Below are 15,682 nucleotides of genomic sequence, written 5' to 3'. Positions count from 1 at the left end.
TGTCAGATTAGCGAAAGTGCCTGAGAAATCGTGACGACAGTTACGTGGGGCATCTTCTACATGGAACTATTAGAGATCTCTATCTGTACGTCTAGAAATGGCATGAAAAATCACTAACAGTGATTTATCACGCTGATCGTAGAATTATGATCTAATTTCGTTCACGACTGTAATCGTGACTTTTTTATCTTGAGTGAATTTGCTCGCTATGATTTTAATTCTCGATCTTGGTTGAATTACTTCTTATAAAATACATAAATGTAGCCTGCATAAAGAGATTTACATATAACGTTAATTTAAAATTACGTCTAACGTTCTTCGTCTGACGTAAATTTACTTCATTCAATATTAAAAATGAAAAGTAATTCAACATTCTTTTCCTTATCTATATTACTGCAGTATCTTAAAGATTAAAACATTAATTCTTCCTTGCGATTCCAAAACCATAACATTTGTTTGATATCGTTAATATAAAATACACGGGTTATCTGATGCGTGTGAAGAACAAGATCTTCATCAATCAGAAGCGATCACGAAAAATCACAAGACGAGAGAGATACGTTCCGTTATACGAATTCCGGGTTATACAGGTACCTTCTCTGTGCTCTATAGAAAGAACTATCACGCCATACGTAAAATTCTTCTTATTGCACAAGATGAAAGTAGTAATGTAGAAATGAAGATTTTTTGTAGACAGCACTGTAAGTGTAAAGATTAAAAGGTATTATTTTCTTATCGCTTAATGTCCTACATGTTAATGGGAACACTGTTGTGGACAATTTAAAAACAATTTTCATCTATAAATAATTAATAATAATGTTAAAAACTGATACGGTACATCCAACATTGCCTTTGTAAAAAGAAATGTAAATTAAGCGATAGACATACTCGAACACATAGACACTAAACATCATCAATTTTATAACAATTCTAACGCGAAACATTATAAAATATACTTTTGTGATAAAGATAAAAAGAACATCTTGAAAAGATATATCTTTTGTCTTTATACAAGTTATTTGGAAGCAAAGAGGGTTCAGTACTTGCGAATTTAAAATGACACGTTCAGGCTTTTCTAAATATAAATACAATTCTTTTTCTGATGGATATATTAGCGCAAAAAATAGAAAATTTCATGATACATTTGCATTATTATAATATATATATAATTATTATAATAATATTCATAATTATTATTTATATATAATATTATATATAATATTAATATTATAATTATAAATTATTAATATTACAATAATATTATAATAACCAAACTCCGAAAATAATTTTAAGCCAGAGTTTTTTCTCTCTGTTAAAAAATATGATATTTGGCACATACAGCGTTGTCTACAACAAGTCCTCAAATGTGAATCATTTAACACTAAACCTACCGACACTTCGTGTATACCTATTCCTACCGTGTGCGGTCAAAATGACCGGTGATTAAAGAAGTTTTTATGATTTAATCTAGATAATGCTTAATTTGTAATTAAATGTATATATCATGATGAACTTTCATAAAATTTTGTCCAAATTTACTTTTGTTTAATTTCAATTATAAACTTAAATAAATTTTTATTTATATAGAGATATATCTTATTCAACTTTGCTGCATTTTTTACAAGTTATCTTATTATCAAATGTACATTTGTCGCATAAATATTTTCCGTATCTTAAACAAATTTTCGTAATTTTGTAATCTTTACTTGGATACTAATTTTTTACTTAACAAGTTTTTTGTAGTACTTGTTGACAGTTTTATTGCATGGTTTTTCCCGCGATTCTTTATATAAAAGTAATGTATGCACCAGGCTTATAACAATTTTGTGAATTCTCTGTAAATTGGCCCCATACTGTAGATACCATTGCAAATTTATTGGTTCGTAAACGTTGGTTTCTTTCGCTCATCTTATCAAATCATATAAACCTCATAATTTCAGCAAAGTCATTCCTTCTCATTGTTTTTGAAACAAATGCAGGTCTCCAAATTTTATTCCACAAATATTAGACATCTAAATTTTTTGCCTGATATGCACCACGGGCATATAACAAAGCAATAAATGCATCTAGTTTTGTTGTATCTAGCTCCCTCATAATCCCCAATACTCTAAATGCTTCTTCTTCCGTACGTTTTATTATATGATCCCTTATACGGTGATCAATGATAAGATAAAATTCCGTCTTTACTTGTCCTTTCGTTATATGCCGTTTAGCATATCCCTAAAAATATTATGAACTGATTGTCCTGCCAGGTTTGAGACTTGCATCTATTTCTCTCCAAACTTTTTGCTCTTACGTAAACGCTTATTTATAATATTCAACTCTGATTCGGTTGTAAATAGCTTTTCATGTATTTCCATGCCGTTTTCAGTTGCTAAAGTTTCTTGTTCATCGCACACTCAACAGTCTTCTTCTATGTCCGTTATTTATCACAAAATAATACCATATATGGAATACAAAATTATTGTCGAATTTGATATGCTTTACTTTTCCTTTTATAATAACTTTACACAAAACGCTCTGAGACGCTTTCTGTCTGAGTTTTAGAGATAAAAAGATGTCGAGTAATTGACTAACAAACCGAGATGTATTCTAGTCGAAAAGACAATAGCAAGTAAAAATATGACCTTTGACCATCGGAGATGATCATTATCCACAAACGGTTACTCAGGGGTGGAGTTAGCAAAGTTTTTTCCGTGTTTTATAGCAATGAGCAATAACTCTAAGAAACTTCTCGACTTTTAAAATGTTTGTAACAATGGACTGTAATAAGTGCTAAATTTTTTGGCGATTAGGGTTAGGATTAGGTGACCTTAGGATTATGATGGGCCTGAGTTGATATATCTTGACAGTTGGTGGCTATCTTGATCGAGGAATAGATTATTTTATGATAAGATTACGGATGTAACAGCTGTTATTATTTGTTATACTAATTTTGTTTGTCAGTTGACCTTGAGGTAGCCTTTCCTTTGTACTGATTGTATTTATTTTAAGAATAACTAACATATTTTGTCGGCCGGTCGAAATTCTCGCTCACGGTAAGCAAGGCAGAATATAAATTGTTCTCAGAAAATAAAAGAGCAAACTAAAATTAAATACAGAAAAATATATTGTATGCATGTTTTAGAAAAAGTCAGAAATTATGAAGCGATATGATAAAGTTTAAATATGGTTAAATTTGTGTAGAAGTCGCGAGAGCGAGCAATTTGACCGCGCCGGTAGGTTTAATGTTAAACTAATTATTCACGTTGTCTTATGAGATTCTTTTTCTCTATTTCTATCGCTCGCATAATGCTTGTCGCTATCATAATATGAAAATCTACAATGGAGGGTACAGAAAATTTAGATGAAGAAATATTACTTCTGTACTTCTTTGTACATGACACAGTGATAGAAATGTATTTGTAAAAACATTGCTCTGGATTCTAATTTTTCATTTATCGCGAGTAAGGCAATTAAAGGAGCTGAATACGGCAAAGCGAAATTTTACTCGGAAATAAATTATATCGGAAGAGGAAAATAAAACCGCGTACGAATTTCTTTCAAACGAACGTAATGCAACAAAATTGTAGCAGTGTCCAATATTTTCTTATTAACACAAACTATACGATATGGTTCCATTATTTTGACTCTCGAAGTTTTATAAGAACAAAGCTACCACATAAAGCTATCACATCTTATTCTCGGTGAGAGGAAGAAATCATTCTCTACGACAGATTTGAAATCCGGTCTCTAGGTTGATAAACAAGCTGCGGTAATTTATAGAAATTCGCAATATTTTTACGAACACATCTGAAGAAGTAGAACTTACGTAGACATTTATTTCACCCTCTATATATTATAACTTGTAACAAGTAACTGTAAACGTTTTATATATTTCTAAATGTTACATACAATCAGTATATGAAAATTTTCCATAAATACATAAATGAGAAGTGTTTGTAGAAAGCATTGCAAATACCAAGAAACAAATTTTTCAGGAGGAAAAGAAAACTTATACATTAACGTAGTCCAAATTCATGAAGAACAAAATATAGAAATGTTGTGAAGAAAACACAATGGTCCATTCATTCAGATATATTATGTCATCCCATAAGTTCGTGCCGTTTTTCGAGCGGTTATATATGTTAAGATTGTTTACATACCTTTCAGTATCATGAAAAAATGTAATCCCCCTCTCGTTGTACAACTTCTCATTTTTCATTATTCCGTCTCGATAAAAGTTCTCTTGTTTTTCTTTAAAATATGAAATGTATGCACAAAGGTCGGCACGAACTTATGGGATGACCTAATATATATAGTATAGATACAAGTCAAAAAACAACTAACGTTTATTGACGCTTATATTTTTCTCTGTAGTTATATTATTAATAGCTATTTAGAAAGGAAAATTACACTTAAATTTCATACTACAGTATTTTCATTGCTATGGAGAAAATTTTCCAATAAGATATCAAAATTTGTCAATTTTAGCACTTACAGTACTTTGTACAAGCACTCTTCAAATATTCAAAGTTTGTTAATAAATGTATTAATCAAGCAATTCATAATTCAGTTAAATGGGATGCGATTATAACGTCTAAGGAATTAATTGCATTTCAGCTCCAAGTTAATTAACCCTTCATACTCCTCCGGACAATAGTAATTTACTCCTTCTGTCATAACGCCAATTCATGTACGTATGTATACGCGTGCAACATAATATGCATGTTAAATTATACATGCATGATACGTATATTATTACGTTGTCTGCATTAATGGAGCGATATGATTGTTCCAACAATCGAGTTTTCCAATAGGGAAATACATACTTATCTTTTCGTACAGTAGTCATTTTACATCGGTTACTAACTTTAATTTATTGTTCAATCGTCTGTACCTGTTGTTTTTTTTTTTTTTTTTTTCAGAGCATATCCTAATAATTTATATTCTCCGATCAATTTTAATTTTACAATTTCGAGAAAATAGAGAAATGAAAATGATACAATTCGTATCTTAGCAGCATAATATTTTCTACATGAAAATGGAAACTGGAACTCTTGGTGAATATTACAATCCTCTGAACTCTTGTTATACCTTTCCTATTTATCTCTCTGTAAAATTATCATCTTTTTATTCCACTTCACACAAAATTTCAAGAAGTCATAAAAGTTAGAATATTCGTCGTCGAAGAACACTTATGGTCTCTGCAGCTAACATTAGCAAAAATAGACCCTTATACAGAGACTAACTTTTTTACTGTAGCACAATGCAGATATATTTATATCAATTTCGGCAGACAGAATGTTTTTAGCTTTGCTTTCCATCGCTCTTATTTCAAATTCATTGCTTTTGTTCTCGTAATGACACTGTAACGTAACCGTAACGTAACTGTAAACTGTTAACTGTAAAGACACTAATCACAATCTTTTATATACATATGTATAAGCGTGCTCGAAACCGTACTATCTATAGGCATTTCCAAAGAAAACCCAGTCTATTACATATAACGTATAAATCCTGCGACTAATCAATAAACATAAGTTTCAAGTTTCATCGCCATAACCCAAAATCCTATTCGAAAATGTATTCGCATTTCAAAATGAAACGATAGGGTTCTCGATCGGGTTCAGATCAGAATCCACTGCTGGCCAAAATCATGGAACCACCTTTTTTTGTAGTGGCGGCTGTGTGAATAGAAGCATTGTCTCGTTAAAAAAAATATTTTTTTGTCTTCCGTTTCAGTTATGTAAGGTAATAATTCATCATGTAACATCTCCTAATATCCTATAGCGTTCAATTTACCTTTTACAAAAACAATTTCACTCAACATATCCAAACATGATCAGTAGTTTCTTGAAGATATTGAAGAAATAATGCAGAAGATGTGTGTGAGATTAAAGTTATTTACAGCATTATATGTATGTATTTTGAAAATTGTTGTCAATTATTTGGTATTTTTAAAACATAATTTACTATATTCATTATATTTACTTAGAATATTAGAATTTTAATAACAATGTCTCGCGGTTTTACTGAACAGTAATTTTAGTATTATGTACATATTTATAAATAATAAATATGTTTTTGACGCTGAATATTCGCTCGGGAATAATGAAGGGAATTTAAAGATAATCGCTGTTGGCAGAATTTGTCAGCTGCGACACTTTTTTAAAAGTTCGACGAGGATTGCGGTGACGCGTCATTAAATCCGGATTAAACAATGGATTCCCGTTCGAGCGAGACACTTTCGTTTTCGCCTCGTTTGCACATAATTAATTATCGGCGCTATTATATCACAAAAGTGATTAAAAAAACTTACAAAAAAGGTTGTTCACATTCTATACAAAATATATGTAAAACATGAAACATGAAATTACTTTTGTACAGCAAAATGACAAATTTGTTATACGTTAACGTTAATAAACACAATTAAATAATAATACGCGTTTGTTCCATTAAAACGTATAGTTGCATATTATTAATTATTAATCGGTAAAGTTAATGCTATTAGTAGACTACACATTATTATGCAAATTTGCATTTTTATGAATACAAGTGAAAACGTAGAACGGCAGATATGTATATTTGTTTCATTTACTAAATTTCAATAAATATTCAATTAGATGTTGAAATAATATTTTACGTCGAATTTTTTATACGTTTTAGCATATTGTGTGAAATGATATTTTGTATATATTATTATACACAATATGTTTCAATCTCAGTATGTTTTTGAAAACCATAAAAACTAGAAACAACATCTTGTATAATAAAGTAATAAAAGTAAATGAAATAAATAAGGTAAATAAAGTTACAAAGTAAAGTATAACAAATACCTATATAGGAAAAAAAGTAAATGATAATAAATCAAACTAAAAAAATTCTTATCTGTTAACAGGCAACCGATTGGTGGTTAAATGACATGTACCTGTCTGTGCCTCTGGCTTTACCAATTAATAGTAACCCTGGCCTTGCGGCAAGGCCCAAAACATTTAGCAACCAAAAAGAAGCTGCAGTTTTCCTCGCCAGGTTTTTAACAGAGCTGCTAAACTATCAAGAAGTATTAGATAGGTAAGAGTAGCCTCTTCGTAATACTTAATGATGGAATTCACAAATTATAAATATGAACCTAATTAAGGAAGTATTGCGGGTAGAATGATCTCTTCAAAGTAATCGAACGTACCTATGGAAACACGTTTTAGACAATTTCGATAGGAGAACATTAAAATTTCAGTACCGTATTGTAAACCTCGCAGCTTTTGTATACAGTGCCGGACAACTTTGAAAACGGATAACTTTTTTCAAATTGGGCAAACAATTTTGAAAAAGTTACAATCAGTTAGAACCGCGAAGAAAAGAGCGAAGGATACTATTTGTAATTTTTTTATGTAATTGAAAAGCAATGAAAATTTCGTGGGCATCGCTTAAAGCTTCTATGGGCTACAAACAGTTAAAGATGATGAAAGTAATATTTAATAAAAATAAAAATATAATGTTATGAATATCATAATGTTATGAATATGAATAATGTTATGAGTAACGTAATGCTTGAATAAATCAAAGAAGAATGGTCGCCTTTTCTTATGACTCACATTTTTCTTAAGTATAAAAGTCAGAGAGATGAGGAAAAAGGAAAGGAAATAGAACGACTGGGGGAGGAGATTCGAAAGTTAGGAGTCTTTTAAAAAAACACCTTTGTCCCGGATACGATTCGAACCATCTTAGAAGAGGCTGACTAACGATAAGCTAATCGCCGACGCGAAGCTTACAGCCGAGGTGGAAGAAGGCGAACGCACGTGGAAGAAACACGGTTCGCACTCGAAGGAAGAGCTTCGTCATTTGAGACGGTGATTCGAGCGGAGGACAAAAAGAAGCCGCAGCAAAATCAATTTAGCAAGGGAGCAGCACGTCTGCGAGGAAATCCGGCTTGTAGGATCTATAGAACGCAGCCATAAAGAGAGACTCGTCGAGACGCGAGCGAAACGCAAAGGATATTTCTGCATAGAAAGCCTCAAAGCCCTCGGTATCCTGTATCCGGACGGGAAGGAACCACCGACTGCGAATGCCTCTTTCTTTTCGGCAACTAACGCAAATTCGCCGAGACGTACTAAGACTGACAGTGAATCAGTATTGCTGCTTTAAAAGATACAGTATTTTCTCCATAATTGGTCGAAAATCGAATTTCTTCGGCGATGAATTATCGGTGTACAGAACTCGGTTGTATAACGATAATAATTGTGATAATTATATAATAATGGTGATTGTATAATAAAATAATAAGAGAAAGTGATGCGAGAGTCGACTGACGAAAAGAAACATATCGGTTGGACAATGTTAATGTAACAACGAAACTTTTTTATTTTCAATTTTTGTTGAATAAATCTATTACCGATGTAATTGCGAGATTTTTCTGATTAAATAAGGCCCAACACGATATAATTTGGAGCATATTTGTTTACTGACTGACATTAACTTATTTTCTTTCGTCTATTATATATACAATAAACATTGGTTTGTTGCACAAAAGTCGGGACGCAAGTTTTATAATTATTTGGTAGAAACAATTCTATTTCTGAAAACTGAGGTCTTAGACGTCCCGAGCGTAAAGAAAAACAACGCGAGTGAAAGAGAAACAGAGATTGAAAATTGAAGCGCTCGGCAAACATTAAAAGTCCTCGACAAGCTGAACCCTCTAACTCAAAAATCAAACTTTCTTATTTTTGACTTGTGACCAATGAAACTTTTACCAACATTTTTGTTACCTTTTTCTGGTTAAAATGACACCAAACACGATATAATTTGACGCATATTTGGTTACTCTATACATAACAATCAAATGCATTTCAATAAATGTATAATAAACATAATTATGTCATGTTTGGTCTCATTTTAATCAGAAAAGTTTCACAAATACGGCAATAAAAGTTTAATTTAAAAAACGTCGAAAATAAAAAAATTTCACTTTTAAATTTGTATCTACGTACATCGTCTCAGCGATATCTGACATTGGATCACGTTACACCACTCGACCACCCTGGATTGTCGAACTTCCCAATACGTTAAGGGAAACCTGCTCCCCGTGGTGGGATGCCGACCATGCAATTAACGAGAGGTTATTTTTCTGCAATTATCGCCTGTTTCCTGTACATGAAAATGTAATTTAATCGTAATTTAATCGCTATATCGTGCTTGGTCTCATTTTAACTAGAAAAATCTCACAAATATGTTAGTAAAATATTGATTTTAAACAATCAAAAATAGAAAAGTTTCATCATTTTCTCATGGGTAATTAGCATTGTTTCATGGACAATTGAATTCGGATTACACATTTCAGTCTTAACTTTTTTATAGTTGTGGAGGGGAACTCCACTCAATAGTGAAGATGACGATCGACCGGTTATGAGAAATATACTGGCGATAAACTACCGCAATTAAAAAGTACCGCAGTTCCTTTCCTTCGATTTGGCGATTGAAGAAATTGCACCAATAAGGAGTCAGATTTCATTTTGTATACGTATTAATCATATATTATTAGATGTATACAAATGAATAATCAAAATTTTTCGATGAAGCTGGAAGTTTATTTAAAAAATTATTATTATTATTTAAACAAAGTATTTGTCTTTGTTTTCTATGACCTTAATGATGAATTTCATTATGGAAGAATGGAACGTTCAAAACAAAGGAGGACGTCCTGTGAAATTGCTGCACGACAACACTGGATCACACTGCTTCTACGACAGAAGACGTGGCAGCGAGTCTTGTCGAGGACCTGCTGCTGCAGCCTATTTATTCGCTAGACATTATTCCTTTGGATGACTACCAGTTCCGACCACTGCAACACGCTTTATTCGATGCCCACTTTTTCAACGAGTCACCAGATGGAATAAATCGTTGAAAATCAGATCTCGTCTAAAAACACATTTGGCATAATTCATCGTTTCGCTGATAGATAGCTCAAAATTATAGAAAGCAACGGCGAATAGTTCGACTGAATAACATTCTGTATCTTTTTCCAAGTAAACTTCGGGTTCGTTGAAAAATTGGAGTTATACATTTGTACACCTAATATCTATAGAATGCACACTTGCACAATGTCGCTTATCCTTATGGGACTGCGTGAAAGTTCAAACAGACGTGTTTTAAAGACTTTGACACCACTTCACGTGACACCCTATTTATCGTTTCTTCGGTCGATAACACAATGAGCGAGACAATAGTACCGTCTTTCGACGCACAAGCTATAATTATTAAGCTTTAGTCGTTGAGAGCGCAAAACTCACTGAAATTTTGCATAAATCGCGACTACAGTTTGGGGATGAAACATTATCAGGAACCCGAGTGTTTGCGTGACGTTTTCCAGTGGACGTCGATACGTTCAAAACACGCCGCGTCCGTGACGCCCCGAGATAAGTGTAACGCCAGCAAACATCAATGCTGTTGGGAACTGATCGAGCACGATCGACGCATAACAATCGACGAAATCTGCTCGAAAGTTAATATTAATCATGGAAACGTGGTTTCCATCATTCAGAAGGAGCTAGGGTTCCGCAACATCGCGATTACTTAAAGAGGATCAGGAGGACGACGTTTCAACAGCAACGAGGAAATAGAGTAATTCGCGTGCAATTGGCTTCTGACTCAGCCCTCCACTTTCTACGAAACTGGAATGAAAAAATTACCGATCCTCTGGCAAAAGTATATAGAGACAAATGAAACGTACGTCGAAAAATAACTCGATTGTTCTTTCTGAAATATTTTACTGAAATATAAAACTATAATATATAAATACAAAACTATAAAATATTTTTAACTAAAGTTATTTTAAACGAATTATTAAATAAAGCTATACAAAATATAAAGAAATATAAAGTGCGGTTTATATCTCCGTTACCCTTGTATATGTATCTGTTTCGTAAAAGAAAGTACGAACTTTCATTCAGTCAAGGATAAAGCAAAGAGGAACAAAAATTCTTGCAAGAAGAAGATCGATAGCTACGATAATGAGATTATTAAAATTATACAAGTGCAATATTTTCTTATCGCAGATCCGGTTTGGAAATTGAACAAGTGAGGTCGAAAGATGGAAAGACTATGCAACCTCTGTGCATGGCCCAGCATTACCAAATGTACCGTATATATCGACGACCAGGGTCAAACGGTGACGAGCAAGTTATTCTTGATAGAACTACATCGGGCAATCATATCATCGTTGCTCATCATAACCAGGTATATTTCTAAATACTTGAAACGAAACATTTTACGTGAAATTCTAGCGATGTGATCTAAGGACCTTTAGTAATGAGAACATACATTCTATTGTTTTTCCTAGCATTTTTCGCCACTATATTGATTTTTTTGGTAATAAGATTCGTGGCTATGTTAATAGGTGGAATTTATACTTAAATTTTGAACATGCATTTGAAGATACCGTGATATTTAATGACCAAGTAAAGATGGAATTAATAACAATTTATTAAGAATCTGGTCTCTCCAAATACGCATGCTTTGCGTCCAGTGAATTTTTCTATATCTATAGATCCTTTTCATATTCAGATATTACATTAATACATATACATATTTATTGACTTTTTACATTTACCTATATATGTATCTATCTAAAAATTTTCATCTGCCATACATACGCATCCAGTGTGTTCGTTTTAAGTATATATGTAAACTCCCTAGAGTTCATGTGGGATAGGGATTCTTTTTGTTTTACGGGTAGCACGACAGGCTTTGTTTCACGCACAGAGCGATCTTCTTTTGTTTTACGGACAACCATTTTTGAGAGGCACGCATTTTCCCAAACGGACGGACAGAGAGTTACATTAGAGACAGACAAGGTTACAGAATAGTTATTTAAGATTTTAAAGACTGAAGAAGAAAGATCGGTAGCTCAGGATGTTGAAAATCGATTCTCGATTTTCAGGTAAACATTGTACAAAACTTGTTATCTCTCATTCATATAATTATTGTTATTTATTGTTATAGACGGATATTAATTGTTGTTTATTTTTGTATTTTATCTAATTACTTTATAATAAAAAAAACTCGATTTTTAAACTACAGAATCGATCCCCGAATTATCCCAAGATTTACGATCTTACAAATCGATTTTCACTACGCCATGCCGTTAGAAGTGAAGCTACGTATCGTCATGAACGAGAACGCAAGAGGGGAGAAAATAGAATGCATAGAATCCATAAGAAAACCAGAAGATGAAGTATGTTGTGTCTTTCCCCCAGAATATCAAGCAAGAGATCATCATCCGCAGTTATTCAGTTTATCGATAGTGAAAAAAGCCGCAAACAGCTTAACCAAAGTAGGCCATTACAGAAACATTGCAATCACGATGGATGACACAACGGCAGCGTCATACATCGATACAAATTTAAACTTCGTTTCGAAATATTTACTTAGAAGAATCGGAGATCATCCCCACAAGGAACATAAAGACCGAAAACGAGAAGCCCAGTCTTCAAATAGAAAGATTATTAGAGATCTTCTGGAAACAAAACATGCGTGAGAGAGAAGGCACGGACTTTGCCATAAGACAATTTGATGGAACACAAAAAGCCACGGATTGGATATTAGAGTATGAAACGGAATGTGAAAAGTACGAAATCCAAAACGACGAAAAAAGAATCAAGAATTTGAAGAAATATTTGGGAAAAACAGCATCAGAATGGTACCAGACAAATCTGCTGAAGGATGAGGAATACAACTGGGAAAACTGGAAGGCGGCATTTCTAAAAGCTTTTAGCAATAAAGGTTGGTCTGCAGTGCAATACGCCTATAATTTTAAATACATTTCAGGTTCGTTCACCAAATATGTCATAAAAAAAGAACGGTTAATATTGGAAGTAAGGAGGAAGACTTCCGAAGAGACAAGGATAAATCTAATTGTTATTGGATTACCCATACACATTCAAGACAAAATCGATAAAGAAGCGGTACAATCAACAAATGACTTAATCGGACTTTTGAGGCAATATGAAGATCAGACGAAAAGAAAAACACGAGGGAGTAATGAAAGGTTGGACAGAAAGTCAGATCCACCACCCAAGAAACAACCGTGCGTGATTTGTGAAGCACTGAATTTCCCAGGCCGATTTCACCCAATACAAGAATGCAGAAACAGAAATGGAAATGCTCAGAGGAACCAAAAGCAGGTAAATTCATTGGAATCATTCACGTCAGAAAACAAAGAGTACAATAACACCAGACACAGTGTAACGGGATTTGCTCCAAATCATTTACTGTATGGAAAAATGATTGAAATCGTCCCTAAGGGAATAATGGAGAATAAGATAAACCTAAAAAGAGACAGAGAAGAAGCATTCAAAAATTCAACAAGAAATTTCGAAATCAACAAACAAAAATACGATAAAAAAAGAAGAGAACACGAATTTAACATTGGCGATATGGTTTCACCCACAATGGAAACAAACTAAATAGAAATAAGCTGGACGAAATTAGAAAAGGACCTTTCAAAATTCTGAGAAGGATTTCAAATTCCATATATGAAGTGGATAACGGTAATCGGAGATCTGAAGGGAATTTCTTCCACTCGAGTAAGCTGATTCCTTATAGAGAAGACAATTAACGATGTAATTGTCAACACGAGGAGGGGAGGTGTAAACTCCCTAGAATTCATGTGGGATAGGGATTCTTTTTGTTTTACGGGTAGCACGACAGGCTTTGTTTCACGGACAGAGCGATCTCCTTTTGTTTTACGGACAACCATTTTTGAGAGGCACGCATTTTCCCAAACGGACGGACAGAGAGTTACATTAGAGACAGACAAGGTTACAGAATAGTTATTTAAGATTTTAAAGACTGAAGAAGAAAGACCGGTAGCTCAGGACGTTGAAAATCGATTCTCGATTTTTAGGCAAACATTGTACAAAATTTGTTATTTCTCATTCATATAATTATTGTTATTTATTGTTATAGACGGATATTAATTGTTGTTTATTTTTGTATTTTATCTAATTACTTTATAATAAAAAAAACTCGATTTTTAGACTACAGAATCGATCCCTGAATTATCCCAAGATTTACGATCTTACATATATATACGATTATTTCTGCAATTATCAAAAATATGAAAAAGTGTTTCAGGCAAAAGTTGTATGGTATCGACTTGACTATTGTATTTAAAACTACATGATTCCATTGAAAACTGTATTGTATTTAAAGATATATGATTCCACTTTCTTATGACCTCTCTACAGAAAAACTGATTACACCTGATTAAGTCTCCTTCGATACCACACAACTTTTATCTAAAATATCTTTTTATACTTTTGATACTTACGTATCAAATAATTGCGCAGACATTTGCGTAAAAAATTGCGTGTATACATTTAACGCGGACATACTGTATACGTCAATACATATTAAAACAAATCTTTTCAAATAATATCCAATTGAAGATCTTTTGTTCTCCTTTGTCATTCTTATTTCTTTTCGTTTCATATTTATTTTACAGAAATACCGTTTCACGCCAGCTGTTCCACTCAAACACATGCAATTTGATTCCTATTTACGCTTTACTTATTTTAAGTTATGCAAGCTTAAGTAAGTGCACGAATATTTCATAATATTATTTAATAATATAACTATTTTCTAATATAATTCGATCAAGTAATTAAGACCTTCTCAACCAATGTTTTCCTCACCTAAAATTACTTTTGCCTTTGAGAATTGGAGAAGACAACATTTTTAAATGATCTCGTCATTTGAAACTGGAAATTGTAAAAAATACAAATCTGAAAAAGAATTATTTTCTTAATACGGTATTAGTTCTTTTATCGCTGTTTCAAATTTTCTTATATACATAATTCGTATATTTTATATGTACATATAGATACAGTTCAAAGATTGGTAAATATAAACAGTGCAAGAATGCACTTTGCGAAATTGAATTTCAGGCTCTGGAATTGAAAGATTAGACGAACACAAGTTATCCACTCATATATTACGTATATAAGATACATACATAACGCGGTAAAGAAGCACTTGAGGCTGCCAAAAACAAAAATATATGAATAAGCTTACAGAATATATGTAGATGTAAGCTAAATATCAACATATTACACATATATATTTTTATCAGAAGTCATACATGTTAAAAGACTGAAAACAGAGTCAATTTTCGAAATATCCAGTATGAATCATCGAAGAGTGCTGGAAAAAAATTCTGTAAATGTTAAGAAACAAATTTTTCAGGAGGAGAAGAAATCTTATCGATGTTACGCATTGACGTAGTCGAAATTCATAAAAAAAAAAATGATATCTGGAGAAAAGCCTATACGTGCCACCTCTTAGTTGTAAAAAAAGAATGTTCCATTCTTTTAGATAGATGGCATAGACAAAAGCCAAGAGACAATTAACTTATGTTTACTGACACACTTTTTTTTGTAAGGGCGACGTTGTGACATCATTTTCTGGCATTATTAATGACTATTTAGAAAGAAAAATAGCACTTAAATTCTATATCACAGTATTCTCATTGATATGTGGAACATTTTCCATCGAAAGATCAGAATTTTTCTATCATGGCACTTACAGTGTTTTGTATAAAAATTCTTCCATTAATTTAATCGAATAAAGCAATAATACCACAGTGTGCAAACTGATTTGACATTCACAAGATCGTTATTTTCTCATCGCTCCAATATTTAACGAGATA

General features: G+C 32.6%; 1 protein-coding gene across 1 annotated transcript in view; it reads left to right on the top strand.

Annotated features, from left to right (window-relative positions):
• Positions 1 to 15,682, top strand: part of LOC126929009 (vesicular acetylcholine transporter-like) — a 200,571-nt gene that overhangs the window by 167,153 nt on the left and 17,736 nt on the right. Inside the window, exons 5-6 of the mRNA XM_050744971.1 lie at positions 6,881 to 7,053; positions 11,031 to 11,211. Coding sequence (XP_050600928.1) covers positions 6,905 to 7,053; positions 11,031 to 11,211 — 330 coding nt within the window. The 5' untranslated portion in view covers positions 6,881 to 6,904. The remainder of the gene's footprint in view (positions 1 to 6,880; positions 7,054 to 11,030; positions 11,212 to 15,682) is intronic.

The sequence above is a fragment of the Bombus affinis genome, chromosome 2 (genome assembly GCF_024516045.1).
Source record: "Bombus affinis isolate iyBomAffi1 chromosome 2, iyBomAffi1.2, whole genome shotgun sequence".
NCBI lineage: Eukaryota > Metazoa > Arthropoda > Insecta > Hymenoptera > Apidae > Bombus > Bombus affinis.
This window is presented reverse-complemented; position numbering and strand designations above follow the sequence as displayed.